We start from the raw sequence: 25,008 nt of genomic DNA on the forward strand, positions 1-25,008 counted from the left end.
TTATATTAATTACTCAAGCTGATTTGTGTGTTGTGTAAATGAAATCAAAATAAAACCTATCATAGCTTTTGAATTCCTAAAAATCTTATCTTTTGAATAAACGCGAAGTTTCGCGGACGACCTGTACCTCTTTGATATTTTATGCTAAGGGCACTTCTCATTTTCTTTATTAATAAACTAGCAACCAAATTGACGACCTCCGTGGTCGAGTAGTACGGTTTTCATGGGTACGCCACTCCGAGGTCCCGGGTTCGATTCCCGGCCGAGTCGATGTAGAACGAATTCATTAGTTTTCTATGTTGTCTTGGGTTTGGGTGTTCGTGGTACCGTCGTTACTTCTGATTTCCATAACACAAGTGCTTTAGCAACTTACATTGGGATCAGAGTAATGTATGTGATGTTGTCCAATATTTATTTATTTATTTATTATTATTATTTATTATTTATTATAGCAACCCGACCCAACTTCATACGGTGCATTTTATATATACTTAAGTCAATTTTGTGATATAAATATAATTTATCTTTTTACCAGAGTTTTTTTTAGAACTCGGTCATTTATCCGGAGATTACTACATAACATACGTGGGTAATTTTTTATTGATTTTAATAATTAGAAAATGTTTTTAAAAGAATTATAGTGATAGTAGAGCTTTTCTGTAAGAATAAACTCAAAACTTATGAATACGTTCGTCAAACGTCCTGCAGTACTATTCCTCCAGAATAGTACTGCACATTTGGACTATACTACAATTATTACGCTTTTTTTCCAAGCGGGCTGTTTCTTATGACGTAATAGCCACGTAATGTAAATACGGTGCCAGAAGGTTGATATAGTTCTAATTGGTTATCGATTTATGTATAATACAAATATATAAAGTGTAAACGTTTTTATTAATTAAAATAATATTTTTTTAAAGAAACTTTTTTCACAACTAGTCATACTCGTCTAGTTTGTCTAATATATATAACACGTAGAGAATAGATCTTACGCTTTTATCTCGAATCTCACAAGCATCACTCTGAGCGCCTTTATTTGAATATCGATGATGTTTGCGGAAAATATTTTGAGAAAACTAACATTGGTCTAAAGAATTTTGATGTATAATCTGGCATAAGTATATCTAATCTTTAATGTTTTCTTCGTCCACTTATGTGTCTAATATTTCTCGTGAGTTCTTTTCTATATAGATAGTTTAGTAATAATCGTTGAGATAGTACTGAATTTGTAGAATATATGTATAGTAAAATATTATTATCCTTTGTTAAACCGTGTAACACGTAAATACGAGTATTGTACCTACACTATATTACCATTATTATTGTTCTAAATCATAAATTAATTAGAATTTGTTGCTTATTGTACTTATTACATGGGGACAAATAATGTTATCCGAACTAACTAATAATACAAAATTGCTAATGAAAACGTAAAACTGAAAATGTTTTCAATTCACGTCAGAAACATTATCACTACTTATAAAATTCTATTAAAAAGTTAGTCGGTATTTTTGTCGAAAAATTCTCAGTAATATTCCAGACTCTAGCCTGGAATTTTTTTTTTTTTTATCATATCGATAGTTGGACGAGCAAATGGGCCACCTGATGGTAAGTGGTCACAACCGCCCATAGACAATGGCGTTGTAAGAAATATTAACCATTCCTTACATCATCATTGCGCCACCAACCTTGGGAACTAAGATGTTACGTCCCTTGTGCCTGTAGTTACACTGGCTCACTCACCCTTCAAACCGGAACACAACAATACTAAGTACTGCTGTTTGGCGGTAGAATATCTGATGAGTGGGTGGTACCTACCCAGACGGGCTTGCACAAAGCCCTACCACCAAGTAAATGGAATTGTGTCTCCCATACCTCGAAGAGCATATAACGCCGTTGGTTCTACATCTGATCTCTTTCCAAACGAATCAGATTTGTTCTCAAATCCGATTATAAGACTGAGGGAATAGAGAGTTCACAGTATTTGCGTACACATCTATATGTTTTATAATATGTCTTGCGTAGTTGGTTGGTCACCGCCGAGATACGACCACTGTAGCCAAAATCGATCAGGACGACATCATCATTATAATATATAAGAATATATGTGTAACTAATATTGTCATAATGATGTTCATAATATTTTTTATTCACAGGAACACATCTTGCAACAGAGGATGGTTGCGTTGGCTTGTTCAAATCATTTTTGGTATTCTCATCGTGAGCAGCTTCATTTTGATCGTGCTCATGGCTCTGAATAGTTCTCATAGAGGGACAGTTCGTAATTCGAGATGCGCTATAAACAATTGCAGAGTTACTTGCAATGACGCACCATTCTATGGAAACTATGAGAACGACATTGTAAATGCCGCTGCGGTATGTAATTTTTTTTGCAATCACGTACTATATTTAAATATTTGAAATCATTTACACTATATGAAGAAAAAGTATTGGTTTTAAATGTGCAAATTAAAGCCAAGAGTAATATTCATAGTCTCTCGGTAAATGCTAATGATATTATAATTTTATTACAGGAAGTCGACGCTAATTGCGAAAGCATTGCTTTACAGCTGAACAGACCAACATTCGAAAATTCTAAAATACCGGAACATTGGCTTTCCAGAATTCGATCCAATGTTCGAGAGTTGGCTATTATTGGAGGAAATATTAAATATATACCTTCGTACGCATTTATGAGTCCATTCAGCAATAACCTCAGGACACTTATTTTAGAGAACATAGAAATAAATCACTGGGATAACGATATGCTAATAGGTCTCTCCAGACTAAAAAAACTTTATATCAAGAATTGTATTCTGAATGATATACGAAAATATGCCTTAAGAATAGTGGCAGAGAGCTTGCAATTTTTGGACATCAAAGCGACTAAAGATTTTAATCCAACTAATTTAACGGGTTCCGTGAAACTTGAATCCTTAACTTTTGTTGATTTGTCATTAAATAACTTTGATAACATTTTACAACACACGAGTTTTTCCAAGCTAAATTACTGCAAAGTTTTATTTCTGAACTCTTGTAAGATAACATCGCTTGGTCCAGGTACATTTGACCATTTGAATAGCATTGAAGTGTTGTATCTGAACGATAACGACTTGGTTACAGTTCCAGTGGGATTGTTTGATAAAATTATTCCACTTCAACCAAGAATTGCTCTACAGGAGAATATCTGGCATTGTGATTGTTCTGCAAATGATTTGAGGAATGTTTTTAAGAGTGGCTTATTAATAGTGGATCCTATTTGCCGGTACCCACATACAGTAAGTGGGATGACATTCTCTGATTTAGAAGGTTACTGCAACGGAGTTGATAATGAAAACGCAATAGTTTACGATTCGATAGGTAAACCTTGTAAAAATATATCCAAAGTCATGTATATGAATGATGCATGTTCTGAAACTAATTCGACCAACGATCAAGTAAGAATAGTATCTAAGGGACAGACGTGTCTTTTAAACAGAATAAATAATAATGAACTGAACTTTTCTAATGATAATATTGATAACGAGTCGACGGGTGTCCGTCCGATTTGGATAAAACCCGTGTATTCCATTCAGAGTGATATCCATTCGATGGTTGAAATGGAATTATCCGAGCAACCAGGGCTTGGTCTGCTTTGGTATCAGTCGTTATGTTTAAAAGAAGTGTTTTGCACTAACTCGATACCGCATGTTCTGAAGATTTTTAATATAGATTCTGACGTAAGCTACACGTTCTGCCCATTTAATTTAACTAACGATATCGTATTAGGCCATCAATGTGTATCATTTAATTTTTTAAATACAACATCAATATATGGATCGAATAATTATGAATTGATATTATACATTTGCCTTTCATTCGGATGTCTTCTGTGCGGCGCTGTATCTGTATACGTGATCATTCAACGATATCCAAATCTTTTGAAGGGAAACAAAAGAGTTATACTTGTTAAACACAAGTCAATCGAGGCACTAATACTACCACCAAAATTACCAAAACGCGAGAATTTCTTAAGTGAGCCGAAACCGATAGCCAGTCATGTTTATGAAAAAAAGAAAATTTTCCTGTTATCAGATCGTTTCGACAGATTATCTCCCAAGAATTTTGTTAGATCGATTTCGATGAGAAGCTGTGACAGTAATGATGCAAGTTACATATCCGCTTTGCCGCCTACCGAGGAACAGATAAACGAATGGCGTTCTAATCAAAGCGTAGAGCAATATGATAACATACCCATGACCGATATCGATACATCGCCATTTTCTAGCATCTACGACCAAGAATCTTTACCATATTACTCGATTCAAACCTGCGAGAGGTTTTACGAAGTCCCGAAACAATATTAATTTAAAATTATTAAATCATTCTTACATAAATCATAAGGTATATTTTTAAGGCATTCACGCGAACATTTCTTATCTGATTGGCACAAAATTATCACAAATTAAATTTAAGGCTTCTAGATAAAGATGAAACATATTCAGTGTAGTATATTTTATCGTTTAAGTCAATGTATTATATAAGTGACACATTTTTAATGTACATTTTTTAATACACTTGGAAATCGTGTTTACTTTATAATCTTGAATGTTAAAAATATTTATAATGGTAAATAATGCAGTTTTTAAAAAAAAATCTTTGCGATTTAAAATGATTACGGTCAGTTAATTCTAAACATTCTAAAGGTTTTGAAAACGTTAAAAAATGGCTCAAGGCAGCGCAGCACGACATATTCGTGCTTAGTATATACAGGAACTTGGAGTGAGAATACTGGTGTAGCTTCAACATATGGATATTATACTTTTAAATAATTCCAAACGCATTCATAGACAATGGCTACTTTAAATGTAAATTGTGTATTATACCATTTAACTATATTATTTTATTATAAAATGAATATACAATGCATAGCATAATTATGTAACAAATTCAAGATTTTATTAATTGCGTATTATGTAACGAGAACTTATCATTAAACACCAATACTATGATTGATGATTTAATGTGAATTTTCATATAAATAATTTGCAAGGCGGGTTGCTTGCATTATATTAAATATTTGCAATAAATTATATCTTTGACGCCATTTAAATGTACATAACTCTTAACGAGTTATTATCGTACTTCGAATGTCATAAATCATTATATTGAGGAAGCAGTGAGACTATTTATTCTGGTCGCGTGCGAGACGCTCAAATCGGTCAGCCATATGAGCACGTCCGCGCCCTTTAAGTGAATCAATTTCATACAGCTGTTTCGAATGAGCTGCGCCAGCGCAGACGATATGTATTGTCTTTGTCATTGGACGACTGTTCTATTTTGACCGTCCGCTCGGAAACGACTGTACCCTTTATAAGAGCTATCACCAGGCATATAGTCAGATGCACCTCTTGGCACATATCTGTAATTAATTTGATTATTTATTTTATTTTATTTATGTGGTAATATGCGCAATAAAGCTAATTAATTGTTTTATTATGTTTACATTTATTTTAACTTTAATTTAAATAGCCTCTGCCTGAGCTATGGTTGTTTTTCGTTCATCTGTCAAGCATAAAAAATGTCTCTATTATTTTTCGTTGGCGCTTTTTATTTGCAAAATATCAAGTCGATTGATTGCTCAATAAAAGAAACACGAACTAACAAATACGATAAATTAATCGTAAGGATATAATATGTTACACGTACATATATTGTTTATAAATTTTTTCTTAAAATAGGATAAGAATTAAAAGTATTATTAACATTCTTATTTTAAATGAGGTTTTTTTTCTTTTTTTATTACTTGTATAAGGTTGTATAAGATTGTTTTCATATTTAATATCATGGAATAAAGTATATTGTTATTTTAATGGTTATTTTTTTTTCATACCGATGTTAGAGTTATTATATTATTCAAAATATGTACAATTAAAAAATTATATAAGTTTAATATTGTTGAATTGTTTTTTTTCGAATTTTATTCGCCAAAATCTTGTATTACTTTTAATATCTGTTATAAAAAAAAAAAAACAAACAAAAATATTAAGTACCTACATATTATATTTTTGTTATGTTTACTAAAACTGAGTATTCTTGTGTTTGGACGTACAACAATATACGAGTACAACGATGTTTTAAAATAAGATGAGAAAAAGTATCAGCCACGCTTTTGATGTGGATTTCTGTATACCCGAGGCATTACCTGACGATTATATTGAATAATAAACACAAAACGAAAACTGTTGATTACCCGGCCTTGACTCCGCAACCGTCGGTTACAATTCACATATTTTAGCAACTGGGCCATCGCGGCTGTCTAAAACAAACGTTCGTAGTATATAATATGTTTATATTTTAGTTTAGCATAATTTTCGGCTAATATTTATTGCCTCAGGGAATAGCCCTTAAATGACAATATAAACTTTACGAATATTCATAGCAGCTTAAATTGATCGTGTTTTAATAAGGTAGGTATTACAACGGACCTGATGTTATTAAAATATTTCATTTTATTCAAAAATTCACCACGAAGATAACAATAATTACATAACAATAAATATAATACGTATCTGTCTTAATGTCTGCGCTAACCTAGAAAAGCTCCGAATACGTGTCATCTCGGAATTCATCATCACACGGCTTTTCTTAGAAAATCGTATGATGTCTTAAATAACCACTATTAAAAATATATAGTACGTAAACTCTTATCATATATTAAATATCATACACATCTTTATTTAGTTTAAAAAGGGTTTTATATTATAAACTAATATATACTTTGAACCATGTTACTTAATAACAATAATCCAGCCAAGTGAAACTCCAATTCGTATAGTGAGGGCTCTGGATTTTATCGTACGTTGGAAAATGAGAAAAGAAAAATATTTGCTACTTGATTATGCACTTTATTGTAGACAGAATAAAGAAGATCGACCTCCGTGGTCGAGTAGTGAGTTCACCGGTTTTCACGGGTACGGCACCTCGAGGTCCCGGGTTCGATTCGCGGCCGAGTCGATGTAGAAAAAGTTTTCTATGTTGTCTTGGGTCTGGGTGTATGTGGTACCATCGTTACTTCTGATTTTCCATAACACAAGTGCTTTAGCTACTTACATTGGGGTCAGAGTAATGTATGTGATGTTGTCTAATATAGAATACAAGCTTTGTAATACTAAATTTTCATCAATTCACGATCGACATGGTTTTCTAAAAATAACATCTATAAAAATATATACATAAAAAAGTATTTACTGTGAACTAAAACTACATTATGATGTTGATTATATAGTATGTGAATTACATTCTCAAGAACGCCAAAGTGCCATAAAAATTCAGCCCAATCAATTGGGTCGGACCTGGTTAAGAATTCAAATGTAAAATTCGACCTACATTTTTTATATAAGCTTATGAATAAATATTTTATGTACTCACAATATCTTTATTTATTGTTGAATTTGATAAAAAGTTTCATCAAAGAACACATACAGAAAAAATATAAGGTATATATAAAATATGAACTGCATTTCGTCGGAACTAAAAACTGTAAGCTACTCCTAGAGAACCCTTTTAATCTTGTTGTGTCTGTCTGAAGTTAAGTATTATATTTCGAATGCATTTTCTCTTTACGAATATTTTCAGTTTTCCGCACGAATTTGTAGACTTAGAATTTTAGTTTAGATTACCCCGTAAGTTTTGAGTGAAGTCTTATAATCCGTGTTTTTTCAAGATTTTAAGCTTCGTAGTTTTTATACATTTTCTTAAAAGCGTTTAAAATTTAGTTTTAATATATAAATAGTATATATTTGTCTCACTCACATCGAGCTTTTTCCTTTATTACGTCACATCGTGCTCTTCAAAAATATATTAAATTTCTAATATTTTTTTCGGTTTGAAATACGTATATTCAAAGTACATTATACTATAGATTGTGTTTGTTCGTTGACCTGTATTGGATTTAGAGAATTAGGCTTTGATAAATGTAAAAACTGAACCGAGATAGCCCAGTGAGAAAAGATGGCCAAAGAAATTAGAACGCGTGCATCTTAACCGATGATTGCGGGTTCAAACCCAGGCAAGCACCACTGAATTTTCATGTGATTAATTTGTGTTTATAATTCATCTCGTGCTCGGCGGTGAAGGAAAACATCGCGAGGAAAGCAACATGTACAATTTCTACGAAATTTCACATGTGTATCCACCAACACGCATTGGAGCAGCGTGGTGGAATATGCTCCAAACCTTCTCCTCAAAGGGAGAGGTGGCCTTAGCCCAGCAGTGGGAAAATTTACAGGCTGTTAATGTAAAAATATGTAATGTAAATGTACAAACTGGAATGCGAGTGATTCTACATAGTACCAAAAATAACCCAAAAAAATTGCTTTCTTTATATGGTTAATCTAGTCATGGCTCAATAAGGTCATTTGCGTAGGAGTTATTATAATGCACAGGTGTGTGTGTGCATACATATTTGCGCTCTCTTTCCATAATCCCTCACTCTCATAGTCCAATGGGATGGCATGGAGGGGATTGGAATGGGAAAAGATTTCGTGAAAAGATAACCGTATATATGAGTTTACTTGTAACGTTTTCATGTTAACTACTCAACCGAACATCATAAAATTTGCATGCACGTAGTCCGTTGTTTATTAAAGGTCTAACCTAACCTAACACGTGGCGACCTTACACGCGGGCGAACTCGTGGGCTGAAACTAGTACATTAGAAGCCAACTATAAGACCAACGAGAAATTTATAATTTGGAAGTGTTTAATGATGATGATTAAGAGCCGAGATGGCCCAGTGGTTAGAACGCGTGCAGATGATTTCGGGTTCAAACCCAGACAGGCACCACTGAATTTTCATGTGCTTAATTTGTGTTTATAATTCATCTCGTGCTCGGCGGTGAAGGAAAACATCGTGAGGAAACCTGCATGTGTCTAATTTCAACGAAATTCTGCCATATGTGTATTCCGCCAACCCGCATTGGAGCAGCGTGGTGGAATATGCTCCAAACCTTCTCCTCAAAGGGAGAAGAGGCCTTTATCCCAGCAGTGGGACATTTACGGGCTGCTAATGCTAAAAAAAAAATGCTAATGATGAAGGTATGTAAATATAATACATACGCACATAGTCATTATTATGACTATGTGCGTATGTATTATATTTACATATATTAGACATAGATATTTATGTATGTTTATAGTTATGTGTGTATTATTATATTATATAAGCAGTATATTATTTGCACCCCTTCTCACATCTATTTAAACAATCAATCATCTGCCCAATGGTTGCTTGGAAGAGATCGCCGCAGCTTGTGTTTTAATCCATATGTAAAATTTACTTTTAAGTATTGTATGGTAAGAAAATAAAATCATGTGATAGCATTGTTGTTTGGTTTATAAATAAACATTTAAAAAAATCACTCCGTATAATGTCCATTTTATTTGTCTACAAACAGCGAGCTAAATTTATACTTTTGAAACGTTGTACAGTTTTAGTGTACAACAGAAGATTTATATAAGCGCTTTACAAGCCAGGATCTAGAAAGCAGTAGCGAAAAGCTGAGCAAAGAAATGTCAGAATAAAAATAAAAAGAATGCATTTTCGACTTTGTTTGTTTAGTGACGAAGCCGGCGCTCTATAGAGAGATGTTTAATAATTAAAGATCTTTCTGTGAACATTCTAAGGTCAAGAAAATATTTTTACTTATAATTTTAAGTAATTATACAGATGTAAACGAATACATTTTTATTTTTACTCGTTTTATTTAAATTAATAGGCCGTATCTTTAAAACTTTGAATAACCTAATATCTAGTGCTTAGAGAAAATTAGTTTCTCTAATGGATTGATACCATCGAGCGGATAATGGAGCCCGGAGTAGTTATTTATTTAGTTTATCAATAAGTACTCGTAGCTAGTGTTTTAGGGGTTGGTCGTCAGGTTTTTGGTATAAAAAGTAGCTTATATAAGTTCCTTCCATTGGGTTCAAGATAGCTTCATACCGAATTGCATTAAATTCGGTTAAATGATTTGGCCATTTGTAACAGACAGACAGAGTTACTTTCGCATTCATAATATTATTATAGATGTATGGGGATCCCTGAAGGTGTACCAAAATATGCATTTGAGATTCTTTTCTAAGATTGCTCTTTTATTTTTATTTTCATTTAAGTGTTATATATTTCAATAATATATTATTTAAATAAAATGCTAATATGACGTGAACTCAATGTTTAATAAATTTAAATCAACAAATACTTGCACGTGTCTTTTAATGGGTGATTAAAATTTTCTGTCAAAATTATTTCCATTGTTCAATAGAGGGAAACAGTTGTCATCTCTTTAAATCCAGGAATTGAAATGCTTTACCAATTACATTTTAAGATTGGTGACAAACAGCCATATTGCGTGACATTTGTACCTTAATTTTGATAAGTGTTTTCCGCAATATTGTACGGAATCTTTTGTTATTTTTTCATTTATCAAATAGTTAATTAAATGCACTGATCAGTGGTAAGTGGTCACCGTTTGCTCTTGCTCTTTAATTATATATATATATATATATATATATATATATATATATATATATATATATATATATATATATATATTCATTGAAGCATAAAATGATACAAAGAATCACATAGATTTTTCATACTATACAAATATATAACAAAATTGATATGACGTTATTATGATGACTTCCCAAATCCGACGCCTCGATAGTTCGGAGTTAAATTTTAGCGATTTAATTCATATATTTATATATTGTGTTAAATATTTTTCCAAAGTTTATATTTTCCGAGACCGATTATAGTTTTACGTAAACATACAATGGTTATAAATTGTATATAAAATTTCTTAATTTTCACGATTACTAGTTTTTTACTGATTGCTGTATCTTTTTAATATTTTAAAAACAATAAAGAAATTCCATGACGGACTGTGTAATTCTTTGTTAATGATATTTACGTTATTCAAGCACATTATTTTTAATTATCTTATGAAGTTCGTGAAGTATTTCTTGGTAAGTTAAAGTATTAAATTTTAGCAAGGAACAAATAATATTATTGACTCTTTAAAAACATAAGAATAATTCCTAACCTATATACAAATAAGAATTCCGATCCTCTGGCCAAAAATGAACCAGCCATAGCCATATCATATTAAAAACTAATTTTATATAAGAACTTTTTGAAAATAAGCCTTTCATTATTGGATTAAAGGGTATTAAATTTATACTATCGCTTTGTCATCTCAATCATTTGGAAGACTTAGATATAGACTCACACACGTTTTGAATTTGAATAAAAGCCTATAAAATAATCTACTATAACTATGAAAAGAATGTTACATAAAAATGAAAAAACGTTTCTGTTTTATCAGAAAGTCGTAAATTATTTTTATATATTTGCCGTATCTATTCACGTAAAAAGGCTAACATAGTCGAGCTGCACTCATTTATAAACTATAAATAGATCCATCTATAGCTGTTCGCAATACTAAAACGATAGAATTATTCATAACCAATTACTCGACGCGTCAAAATTTATTATTAAAGCGTGAGGAAGTATATTATAAATTACAAAATTTTCACGTGTTTACATAGTTTAAAATTTGATTATAATATACTGGAATATTTTTAGACATAGCTCTATTAAATGCAGAACACCTGCATTCCTGATTAGAATCGACGCGGTTAAAACATTTTATTTGCGTCTGTGTCGGCGTCAATGCCAAATATTGCAAGCTTTGTGGATTATTGCCTATTCATCATTTATTATAAAATTTCAATTTGACAGATAACAGATTGAATGATATTTTATTTGAAAATAAAACGAAAAATCAATAAACAACTTTTTGTTTCCTTTTCCCTTTTATATTATTGTATTCACGTTTCATAAATGAAAAACTTAAAACCATCTAAATACTTATGTTTAATTCCTGTCAAGCATCTTTCGAGTTATATATTTAAAACTTATATTCAAGTATCCTTAATAGAAAAAGCATGATTTTCATGCAAGTTTTATAAATTAAATTGTATATAAATTTTATCCAAATATAATTTAATATTTGAAAAAAAAGTTACATTTGCGTCAAAGAAGTTAAACTTGTTTAATTATTCAATACGTCTGCGAGACAAAAATATAAATTTCAACGTTAATGTAACATTAAATATTTAATCTTACTATTCCCTATATCCTTCACTAAATTACATAGTAGAACGAAACAATGTCCAGAGTATAAATACATCTATGTAATACAATGTCACATTCAAAAGTCACTTTTAAAATACCGCATCATATTCGATACAAACTCTCATAGCACAAGAGATGTATTTTGAAACTTTGCTGGCGCTTCGAACCGGTACTTTACTGTTGTTTGCTAACTTATAATTCTTTTGGACAAAAATAATTTCAACACCTGTTTAAACTATCGATTATATTATAGCCATTCTAAAACTTGTATCAATGACAATCTCTGGCGTAATTCGTATAGGATGTGATTATGACAACCATTTAATCGTTCTAATGCCAAACTAATTGCTAAATGCTCAGCCATTAGAATATTTATATAAATAGACTTTACTGGCCTTAAGTATAACGTTGTTTATCGACTGTTTCGTTAAAGACTGAACTCTCTTTTTGAAATTCGAACACCGTTTGACTATACGCTAACTACACCTAATGTTTCTTACCTTTGCGAATGCTCGTCTCAATCAGTACCAATTAATTAATGATTGCGCACGTAATCTTTCTTTTCTTTTCTCTCCCCGTGTTCCAATCTATTTGGGGTCTTAGCATGTCTTTTCTTTCCATTCTTCTCTATTCTTAGTCAGATCGTTCACATCCATCTCTCTCATATACGTCCTCATACACTCCATCCTTGTTGTCTTAGGTATTCCTCTTCCCTTCCCTCCCTCTACTTTTATGCTCAACACTCTTATAGTACCTCCTCTTTGCACCTTACATGTCCATACCAACTCAAATAGTTTCCTTTCACTTTTTTCGTTATTGGCGCTACTTTCAGTCTTTCTCTTATATATTCGTTTTGTATTCTATCCAGTTTCGTTACTTCACAAATCCATCTCAATATCTTCATCTATGCTAAATGCAAATTGTATATATCGAACGCCTAGCGCGTAGTAATTGAGATAAAAATGGAAGATTCTTAGATACGAATGAATAAACTCTCACATAGTGTCTACTTCTGAAAAATATAATTATATTACAATTTATTTCAATATTTTTTTCCAAGAAAATATTAAAATACGTAATCATATCAAAATTAGTTAAAATTAGTCAAATGAAATGGGTAAAGTGAATGAAAATATTTTGACATTGACGATAATCTTAATGCTATGGTTTTGTTCTTTTTTCACAACATCGTTATGTTATACGTTAAAACAAAATATATGGAAAAGCTCGGATACCTGCCTCAATAGAATAAAGTGTATATCATAAAAAAGCTCACCAGAATTCACAAAATATATATTGAATAAAAAAAAATACTCGTCAGATATTCATAGACTTCCTCCTTTTATTAAGTCGGTTAAATGTCTTCTGAAAACAACGATCATCTTATTAGTCGTTTAGAGTAATGACATTTGCCTATTTTTCATTCATAAAAGCATTTAAATAATTAAGTAAAATATATTACACAAAATTATATTGTTTTGGAGTCAATAAATTAAATAAACGAAACTAAAAATAACAATAGTACAAATCATAATTACGTGAAATAATTCTAGCAATATTTTCCAATAAAATCGGAATTTAAATTCTCTAAGCCAAAAATTACTGGTTAATTTTTGCACATTATTGTTGAATTATTAATGAAACCGTACATTAATTAATGTAATGAACTTTATGGAATGTCTTTAGACTTTTACCGTATTTATTCTGGTGTCATTTAAAAGGTACCTGTTGAATAATCAGAAGGATGTCATGATATTTATGATGTAAGTATAATGTAGACTTTCGTTCTGTCTATCGTTCCTGGTGTTAAATTGGTAGTAAAGATCACGGGTTCGATTACCTCCCCGCGACTGCTCTGAAACAAGCTAAGGACAGAGTGTTGAGGAGGAAACTAGTCGACCAATCGACGTAGGCACTTCAGAACAAGCACGACCTTCTAATGAAGCACACGAAGAAGAAGATTATTCCGGAATTACGTTGTATGTCTTCGAAGTCCAAGTTCAGTCCACGTCGTTAGACATACGTAGTTGTTTTGGTATTGTTTGAAGACCAAATTTAATACTAATAATTGGTGTCAGGGCTTTGTGCAAGTCTGTCTGCTTAGGGACCACCTAGTAATCACGTATTCAGTGCAACTATATTCAGTATTGTTGTGTTCTAGTTTGAAGGGTGAGCGAGCCAGTCAACAGGCACAAGAGATACTTCTATCTTAGTTCCCATGGTTGTTGGCACATTGGTTATTTAAGGAAAGGTTAATTTTTCATACGGTGCCAATGTTTATGAGCTATGGTGATCACTTACCTCAGGTAGTATATTTCTTCTCAACCTACTTATTTTTTATAAAAAAACCATTACTAGTGAAATTAAAATTGGACTGGCTTAAAGGTATGATGAATCCAATATAATATGTATAATTACGATCGACTGGTAAACAAACATATTAATCACGGACATATATATGTATACCTACATACAGATAACACCTCCTTTTAAGAAAGTTGAAATATTATAACAATAATTTCAATCAGAAAAAAAATTAGTAAAATTTCTTATAAATATAAGTAGATATAAAGAGTGATGTAAAAATAAAAATTAACTCGCAATTAAACCAGTACAGTATTATAAGTACAGTTTAGTCTGCCTGCTATCATCCTCTACATGATAATAATGAGATGATGATGCTGTCACGTACTGGCCTATAATTATTTTATTTTAAAAATGAATTTAAAAAAAAAAAGCTTGAGTGAAACATTCATTTAACCTGAGTGATGTTGGGACGAAATGTAGTGAATAAAACATAGCGTGTTAGATAAACTCACCGCCCAATTCACTACAGTACGTAATAAATTGCAAAAAACTAACCGTACAGTGAATTTTTTTCTTCTACCTTTTGTAATATCCGTATATATAAATAATATGTTATAATACTATCGTATTATTATACTTGTATGATAGATATGTATTTATATATTACACATATAAAGAGTACTCTGGTCACTGACTAATACTGACTGATTAAGCCATCTGTCAACGCACAACTCAGTCGGTCTAGAATCTTAAAATTGCATAAGAGCTGTTTTAGTAATAAACACATCAAGGGGCATTATTTATAGAAATAACCTGAATTCAACCCCAGTTGTATGGAAATGGTCAATGATTGTATGGAATTAATTACCGCCTTATTAATAATTTTCATCTTAAGATTTCGAAAAAGACATTTAAAGCACGGGTTAGTAAAATTTTATTTGATTTCGAAATTTCCAAACAAAGGTGTTTTAACAATTCGTCAGAACTTGGTGTAAGTCAAATTCATAGATAACTTTACAGTATTTTCTATGTCACGGACAGAAAATGATCTCGTAATGTTTGATGCGAGAGACAAATAACCACTTAGCCGGACGCCCGTCAATGTTACGTATTGTGTGATTATTATTAGATCAGCTCACTCATTTTTAACATAAGTCTAGATACATATACAATGGAGTCGATATAGTTCGTTGGACAGAATATACGAAACCTGGACTACGATCGTGGGTTCAAATATGGATACCCTCTGAGTTTTTATTTAAAATGATCTTCAAAAATTAAAATACATATAAATATGTCCACTATCGTATAGTGGATCAGCAGCATGAGTTTTTTGATACTTATAATAAACTTCAGTTATATAACTTCTGTTAGTAAACTGCAAAGTTTAAATATAACTTAAAGGTACAAAAAGGGTTTATCGGTACGGTAGCTTATTAACAATATAATTAATGATTTATACTTTTTAAATTGTTTTATAGTTTTCTAGTACTTTTCGAAAAAGTATTCCTAACAGGTGCCTAAAATACCATCAAGTCAATAGCGAAACTAAGATTGAAGTTGTACAAAAAAATGTTTATTTAAAATTTCTTAAGACAATATTATTATTTTTTTAGGTTTATCAACTAACAATATTATATGTTTTCATGTTGTTCACTGTGTTACACGTTTAATTTATTTGATATATTATTATATATAAAAATAGTAGTAAGTGCTTTTCTCGTATAAAAATGTGGCCGTCACGAGACAGCCGGCGGGCAATTTGAAGAATTAATAATTGAAGAAAATTATAGCAATATATAGCCATGAGCTTATAGAATACGCGTCACGCAGACAAAAGTGAGTAGAGAGGGGACTCGAAGGCATAAGCGTCATACCATTTGCCGTAACGGCAAACGATTCGACAATAACAATTTTACATCAATAAAATTAATAAAATACTTTATTTCCCACGAAATAAAAGAAAAACTATTTGATAAAGGATATAATACGAACATTTTTTGTTTATCTTTTTATTAGTCTTACTTCCATGACTTCGCAGATATTAAAATATCAACTCTCTCCGTGTGTATGGTCACAGCTGCGGCCGAAGAGTAATAGAAAACGGGACTGCTACAAATATGTCAGTCTGTCACGTAGAGAACAGACTTATTTAAAATGTTATAAGTGTAACATACAGTCAGTGGTAGTACATGTTTTTGTTTGACATAATACATTTTGTATTAAGAACGTGCATTAATGTTGAAGAATTAATTCGCCTAATGTTTACGAATTACCGATTAGGCAATGGTCGGCAATACACACTATTTAAATATATAGTTTTTTAATTAAAGTATATTAACTCGATAAATTACGACCACGAGTGTCAAAATTTTATGTCATGGAGATTAAATGTTGTTTAACTCTGTAGGTATATGTAAAATTGTAATTAAATTACATGTAAAACTTGGAGTGAAAATATTTCCTTGAAAATAAATAATTAAATTTACGTGAAAAATTAATATGATGGAAAAACATGACTTTAGTTGCATTACTCTTAATTACTAAAAATAAATTGTTAGGATTTAAATATAACTTTTTTACCAGGGATGTATAGAATTCTGTGACCGTAATAATCGGATATCCGAAATAATAATCTATCCGTAACTGTAACCATATCCGATAAAAAAAAGTTTTGATTTAGCGATGTTAATATTTTGAACTGTAATTGTTTACTTATTCATACTCAATAAAAACCTACTAATAAAGTCTAATTGTTTCTTGGTAACAATTTGTATTTCGCTTTTATAAATTCTTAAGCAATCTGATATCCGTAAGTGAAACTATCCGTAGCAATCGGATAATCCGTAAATAATTAGGTATCCGTAACCATATCTGAAACTGGTAAATTATTATTTATATATCCGTATCCAGATCTAAAATTTCATATCCATAACTTCTCTTATTTATAGCTTAAAGCACTCAGAAATATTGTAGCTTCTTACCAGTATTTATTTTAGAATTGTATATCTGGCCATTAACCCCATAGAAATAAATGATATTTACACATTTACAATATTAGTATAGTATAGCTTTGTTTTTTATTAGCTTGTATACAAAATTGATAGAAATTTGAATTTAATAGCTTCCAGTTTCTGAATAGCTGATCAAAATCAAATTAAGTAAATTGGTTTCAGTCTGAATGGTTATTGGTCGGTGGCAGTCGATTACGTAATAGGCAACCAATCAGGCGTAAGCTTATGCGTATTATAGCTATCGTTTTGATAAATTGACAGATTTCTTAGTTCTTTTGGTGATTCGTTGATTGATTTCGTTCTTTAAGGTGGTTCTTATTTATTATTGTGATTTCTTTACGACGCTACTCAGTTCTCAGAAGTTTTTTACCTTACCTTATTACCTTCACAAGTCTCATTTATTTTAATATGTGTATTTAGTGACATTTCTTATCAACATTTTAATAAATACTTTCTTGAGAAAAGCCTACGAGTGTTACATTTAACTATGACCGTTGTAACTTTTGATAGTCCAGAATGAGATTTTTAATGTGTATTATTATTTACGTACAAATAAAAGAGTGACTGATTAAAATATAATTCAAATCTTCATTCCATCAAAGGTCTTAGACGCTTAGCCTTTGATACTTAGCCTTTGATGAAATGATACTATTTTAATGAATAGTTTTTTCAGAAATTTCCTTAGCCGCCCTATTACATTATATTGTATTAAAAATACACGCTTTATTATGCCATACCGCATCTAACTTTACGTCGCTAATATATTGTTTTAGCTTTATGTTACGAGATTATCTACACTATAAATAAAAAAAATACAATAATGAAATGTTGATAATTATTTCATTTGACTATAATAGATATCATATTAAATCTATAAATTATTACGGAATCGTTTTTTTTTTTTCCATTCGTCATTTTCAAGAAATGTTATTAACGTATTTACGTGGAAGCGTTACAATAAACCTTCGGCATACATTTTGATTCAAAATATTATTAATTTGTTAAGCGGAATTTTGTTTACGAATTTTTCAGTATACGAATAATGTAACATTTTTCTTAGATTAAATATATATATATATATATATATTGAATTGAATGATAATTTGTTTATCTACAAAACCGCTATAAAAATGTTTGCTAATCCTAAAAACTAGTGATTGTTATTTTATTTGACCTGAATATAATTTTTAGGGATAAAATTATTCAAACGAACTACAACTCGCAAAAGCGATGGCATGCATCCAATGCTATGTTAATTAATTTGCATATAATAAATTTGATGTATTATACTGCTTCAATTTGGCCTGGCCGTTCGGAAATCGGATCACCGTGTTCTGAAGATAATATATTACGGCCTTAACAATAACGGTTAAAAGCGGTCGTGTGGCCAAAATGAGAATAATCGTGGTTGACTGTGGCGTGTACTCGTCCGAGCTAACCTGGGCGAGATAATCGCGAGGTTGCGACTAGTCGCTCAAGTCGTTCAGCTCAAAGGACTCGTGTTCCTAGTGCTTTGGTTCGCGATCGCCTACACATTGTTATTGTTTTTCTAATAATGGTGAGATACGTCGTGAAGTGATTGTGGATTTCGATGTTTTTTTTTTTTAATCAGTCTCTGTTTGGTGTTTTGGATATTTTTAACGTTTATAATTTATCCTCTGTTTGTTTTCAGGAGGAACTTGACAAGGAACAAATTACCAGTAAGTATTTATTTTTTAAATTTCATTTATAATATTTGTTAATTTAATTTTTGTTTCGTTGAAGGAATATTTCGAATGCTTCAAAAGGACTTTGCATTTAAAATTACTTGAAAAACTATTTTCATTTTAAAATTTATACGAATTAACATTTTTTTTTTTTAATTTTATGGATGTATTAAAACGTTTCACACAAATAGAGTTAAGTGTTCTAATTTTACTTTCAGTTCTCAAAAAAGCCTTTGAGGCTTTCGATCACGAGAAGAAGGGATGCATCGGTACTGTGATGGTTGGTACTATCCTAGGCATGCTTGGGCACCAGGTCACAGACGACACCCTTAAGGAAATCATCAATGAAGTGGACGTGGATGGTGAGAACCTCAAATATTCTTACATATTAATTACAAAACAAATATTATAAGTTATAATACTTCTCATCATCATCTAATATCCCTTGCTTTTTGACAAATTATAACATTAATATTATTTAAAATGTTCAATTATTTTTTTGCGTGAATTTAAATATGAACAATTTGAAGTTGATATTATTAAGGTTACTGCTATATCAGTGTAGTCTAAATGTAGTCAAGATAAAAATAAATAATAAAATATATTCTGTACAAAATGTAGAATAAGAAGGTAAATAAAGTAGTTTTGTTGTTTGATTGTTTTGGCACAGAACGAAAATGAATGCAGTCGTTTTAAATTCTTATCAACTGCCAAGCGAATATTAAGGTTATTTCGCTAATCATGTACTCAGAAAACAATAAAATTGAACCGACATTTCTCAGTCGTTACCCCTTACATTTTAAACATGACCTGGCGTTTAGCTCCTGGGATGGCCAACAGATTTTTTCATAAGCGTATTTTGTGTTAATAATAATTCATCTCGTGCTCGGCGACGAAGGAAAACGTCATGACTACATGCGTCCATAATTCGCTAATTTTTGATGGGTCGTCTTCAATAATTTTATTGCGCTTGTCATCATTCTGACATTGACAGCAATTTAACTTATAGTGATATATTTATTTATAAATCTGATCATCCCTGGACTATAATAATCATTTTTCGATTTCGATATAAACATAAATATTATAAATACATATATTGGTCTTATCTCTTTCAGTCTTGTATTAAAATAATGAATACAATTTAAAAATTCACCTGATTGATTCTATTGATATAAAATACTTTTCCTATTCTTATTTTTCATAACATGGTAGATATAAGTTAAGTTTAATAGTGACCATTATTTGATTTCGACATTTTTTAAAAGTAAAAGTAAGGTAGTAAAAGCAAAATCCAAAGCCGTCCAATTTTGGAATATCAATAGTTCTGCGAGGTTTTTATTTTTCATACTGCGTTGAAATCCGAGAGCTTGTTACGACACGCTGTGATGAGCGATGACTTGTTATGACATGTCCGCATAATAAATGAAATATTGCCTATTCCACGCTCGCATTCCGGTATTAAATATTGGGAGTTAATCTCAACGTAACGATTAATATTTCAATATCAGCATTTGATTTTCATTTTGAAAGTACCTAAAATTTTCATGGTATCCTGGCAACATTTTCTGAGTTTTGAGAACATCTATAATTATATTTTGATGTTTTCCTAGCACGCTATCGTCAGATTTTTTGATTTCAAATGACTTTTGTGTTCATATTTTAAATTTCATTTGTGTTTAAAAAAAAAAATTAATTATCTTTCCGAAAGACATTAGAATAAATTAATTTAAATATTACTAAGTATTGTTTTTAAATGAATCTGTAATTCTATATGATATGGATTATAGCTTGAAGATTTATAGTCTAGAATATTTTTCAATAAACGGTAGACAAACAAACTCTTTATCTTTATAATATTGGTAGAGATTACATTATAATTGAAAGTTTTTTATATATTTTAATGATAATGACTAGTCATATATCCGTTAGCGAGAGTCAAGCTTGTCCATCATACAGAAAAACTCTTTAATATAAAACTAAATTATTTTTTATTTCGAATGTTTTAATACAAATATATCTCAGATTAAAAAAAAAGGAATAACCACGACCACTGAAATACTTTTTGGAACAGAGGTAAATTTTAACAATTTGAAAAAACAATTCAACGTAGTATTATTTAAGATCAATAATTTTGATAAAAATATTCCATTAGTAAAAGATGAAGAAATGCCGTAAAAATAAAAAATATAATAATTAAATAGTTTGTTGTTTTAGAGGAAGTGTACTGATTTCAGGATCTGGAGAGTTGGAGTTCGAGGAATTCGTAACCTTGGCATCAAGGTTCATGGTTGAGGAGGACGCGGAAGCCATGCAGGCGGAACTTAAAGAAGCATTCCGTTTATATGATAAAGAAGGTACCATCCATGTTTATTATTAATTTTTATCAAAGTTATTTCATCAGCATTATATATTTACAAATCAACTAATACATATTTGTATGATTGAAATAGATCGAACAAAGGCAAAACTCTATTTTAAGATATATAATAAAACAGTTACTATATATAAATGTAGCAAAATTATTAAAAAAATTATTGAAAATTCTTCGAAGCATAATCCGTATAATTCAAACAAAAATTTGTATTAGCAATTTTCTTGTGAATCGGATCCAATTATAGGAAAAACTATTCGAAGCTCTGAAAAGTTAAAACGAAACAGTTTTGTGTAATTTATTCATAATAAATAATGGAAAGTAAGCCATTAAATAATAAAAATTAAACTTAATACAGTTTTAAAAGAGTATTTATGTAAGTTAGTCATGCAATATAGCATTCAGGAGGAATACTTTCTATTCTTATAGCCACTTATTAAGAGTTGTTATGTTTAATTACTTAATCAGGTAACGGCTACATCACAACTCAAGTTTTACGAGAAATCTTAAGAGAGCTCGATGACAAGATCAGCGCTGAAGAATTAGACATGATGATTGAGGAAATTGATTCTGACGGATCAGGAACCGTTGACTTCGATGGTAGGTTTTTTAATAACTATAATATAATCTGTTGAAATTATGTGTACATAAGCAACTATGACCAATGTGGCGATATTAGCTTCAAACTTTATCCCCTAAAAATGGGAGGTCTCAGTTCAGCTGTGAGACGTTTACAAGCTGTTACTGTTTCTAATTATGAATCTCAATGGTGGTAGGATATGCTGTTTAAGGTACTGGCTGGTCCAGGTTTGTACCCTCTCTCGATTAATTTTATAGACTAACTGAACAAGCCAGTATATTTAAACATATCATATTAAATCCCTTACTCCCGAGTAAGTGATGAGTGTGGACAGTATATACGTGGTCTTTATTTCTTACAGTGCTAGTATCTAAGGGCGTAGATTCCCCTTACAGATTATATGAGCTGGCTTTACTCAGAACTAAAAAAATAAAAAATATATTAAAGTTTCACGATAACATTCAAAACAATTCTTGGTTACTCCGTGAATTAAAATTAAAAGAAATTATTGTTTTATATATTTGTAGAGTTAAAGTTAATATTGTATCAGACATAGTACATCAGCCAACTATAGAACAAAATGTTATTGATTTCTGAGTCCCTTTTTTTGAATATGGAATTTTAAAGTTGTTGTACCATAATTATCATTAACAAATTGATTATTTAAACGATGGTCAACGAGAGTAAAAGAGACAGAGAGAGAGAGAGAGAGATAACAAATTATCGTTTCCAATTTTAAAACTGCATGACTGTTTGGTTAATAATGGTTACCCATATTTATATTAAAGATAATATATTCTAACTAAATCACGTATAAAATATATAGTAATATATAATTCACGTATCATATTTGACATATGCTATAATACATACAATCATAAATTTATATATAAATAGATATATTTGCATAATGTCAGCCCTATATATACAACTAATATCAGGGCCAATCCTAATCAGCCAAAGTCAATTGCGTATTATTGGCGGTTAAATGGCAATCATTCACGAACTGGCAATCTTTCAAGTGTACGTATGTTTGATTTATCATATCATTAATTATTATTGTTTGGCTCCAAATGTCTGATCATTGAAGTAAAGTAATACCTACAACTTTAATTTAAAAAAAAGAATACGTATCGGGCTATAAAAATCGAATAGCATCGATTCTTTTAATGCACACGACGTTCGTCATAAAATTAATAAAACAATAAATAAGAATAGAATAAAAACAATAAATTTAATTAAAAGATGAGTTATTGTATTGTGACAATGCAATTATTGGAGCGTACATATGGAAGATGTAATTTTAAATTAGACATATGTATTTTCTTAAGGTCAGCTGTTGTCGGCAACTTGCCCGTTTTTAGTTCTCCATTTTCTGTATCAGAACTACATCATTGTGACTTAGCATTCCGGGATGCTTTGACTTTAGTTGTAAATTAAATGTTATTGCCACGCCAATTTTTACAAAGCAGCTGGTCGGATTCGCGTTGCCTGGCTTAGCTTGCAATGTCTTCTATTTTTTTTGCAATTTTTACTTAATGTCTATACCAAATCAATAATGGCACTATATTATAAGTAAAAATAATAAAATCCTCATGCTGTGCCGTCTAAAAATAGTATCCAAGATACTTAGATACTTTTGTTTTTCGATAGTCTGGATCTTGAACTATACTTTTTATAGGGTTATGTTAGATTTATAGGCTTAATCAAAGATTGCGACTTCGAGACATTGGGATATTCTTTTAGTTACATAGTATTTGACAAATTGTTTTTTTTTTTTTAATTTATTTGTTTAAAACTAAAACACATTTTATTTCATTTTCAGAATTCATGGAGGTGATGACGGGAGGAGACGATTAAATTAATAGTAGATTTTCTTCTAGATCATATTTTCTACGTTTACATCTAGTCGCTTTGCTAGCTACCATTATACCTTAATAATACAGAGCTTTATATATATTTCCGAAGCAAAACAATCTTGTCGAAACTTTAAGTATATTTTTTTATTTTGCAATTAAAGTAGGTGTAGTATCTATAGCTATAAATCAAGATCGCGATTTACAGTTATAGATCCACTAGATATTTAAAAAAATAAACAGTATCATAAATTTTGCTTAATTTTTTTTTTAAAGTATTACAGTAAATCTTACATTGTTATTTATTAAGAATTAAGATTTAGGTTGAAATAAATACTTTGCCTGATAAAAGTTCCTTTTTACGTTTTAATCTTTTAAAACATAGTCGATAAGATTCAAAATTAAAATAAATCTTGACCGAAATATGTAATAAACGCTTAAGTATTAATATAATATAAATAACTGTGAAATATAATACATTTTTGTTATATATTGTCAGTTACCTCATTTTTTATTGAAATAAAAATAAACTCGAACAATTTCTCGCTTCTTACTTCCCTGAGAAAAAATTGCCTTTGTTGAATTTTCATAAATTATAGTCAAAACCAAAACTGTTTAATCAGAAATTGTTTTTGCAGTAAATTTTCTTTTCCGTTCAGAATTTTCTTTAGTTGTTAAAAAAGTACTTAATATATTTTTTAAGGAACTGATTAAATCAATCGTTTGATAATAAATTTAATTTTGTTTCTGATTGTTGTTTTTATTGACATTATAAAGATATCGATAAAACAGTACGTACATAATTGAAGATTATATGTTTATATGAAGAATAATGTATCAATTTGTTTAATTTTGACACCACATGTAATTTACGATGAAAATTTCCTTATAAGACTATGACATTACAAGTGCTGCTATAATTTTATATTCAATTAAGTATCCAACATTATTCTGATATCTTATGAAGATAAAATGGACCATTTATACAAATAA

The 25,008-nt window shown here is 30.4% G+C and overlaps 2 protein-coding genes across 2 annotated transcripts; both read left to right on the forward strand.

The window, feature by feature from the left end:
- Window positions 1-1,854: 1,854 nt before the first annotated feature.
- LOC125064666 lies at window positions 1,855-4,346 on the forward strand. Its single transcript, XM_047671824.1, has 3 exons — window positions 1,855-1,895; window positions 2,157-2,376; window positions 2,535-4,346. Exons 1-3 carry the CDS (start codon window positions 1,855-1,857, stop codon window positions 4,344-4,346), a joined length of 2,073 nt encoding a protein of 690 aa, XP_047527780.1.
- Window positions 4,347-18,820: 14,474 nt separating this feature from the next.
- Window positions 18,821-24,766, forward strand: LOC125065038 (troponin C, isoallergen Bla g 6.0101-like). Its single transcript, XM_047672475.1, has 6 exons — window positions 18,821-19,057; window positions 19,172-19,199; window positions 19,424-19,567; window positions 21,443-21,562; window positions 22,048-22,179; window positions 23,985-24,766. The coding sequence occupies exons 1-6, from the start codon at window positions 19,055-19,057 to the stop codon at window positions 24,017-24,019; spliced, it is 462 nt and encodes a 153-aa protein (XP_047528431.1). The 5' UTR covers window positions 18,821-19,054; the 3' UTR covers window positions 24,020-24,766.
- Window positions 24,767-25,008: the final 242 nt, after the last annotated feature.

Source organism: Vanessa atalanta, chromosome 6, assembly GCF_905147765.1.
Source record: "Vanessa atalanta chromosome 6, ilVanAtal1.2, whole genome shotgun sequence".
In the NCBI taxonomy this organism is placed as follows: domain Eukaryota; kingdom Metazoa; phylum Arthropoda; class Insecta; order Lepidoptera; family Nymphalidae; genus Vanessa; species Vanessa atalanta.

Bases quoted from the DNA above. Each gene is read 5' to 3' on its own strand.
- LOC125065038 (XM_047672475.1), top strand. The intron at 21,563-22,047 runs GTACCATCCATG...TTACTTAATCAG, and splicing joins CCGTTTATATGATAAAGAAG to GTAACGGCTACATCACAACT. The intron at 22,180-23,984 runs GTAGGTTTTTTA...TTTCATTTTCAG, and splicing joins AGGAACCGTTGACTTCGATG to AATTCATGGAGGTGATGACG.
- LOC125064666 (XM_047671824.1), top strand. From the start codon at position 1,855: ATGGAATTGTGTCTCCCATACCTCGAAGAGCATATAACGCC. The intron at 1,896-2,156 runs GTTGGTTCTACA...TTTTATTCACAG, and splicing joins CTCGAAGAGCATATAACGCC to GAACACATCTTGCAACAGAG. The intron at 2,377-2,534 runs GTATGTAATTTT...ATTTTATTACAG, and splicing joins ACATTGTAAATGCCGCTGCG to GAAGTCGACGCTAATTGCGA.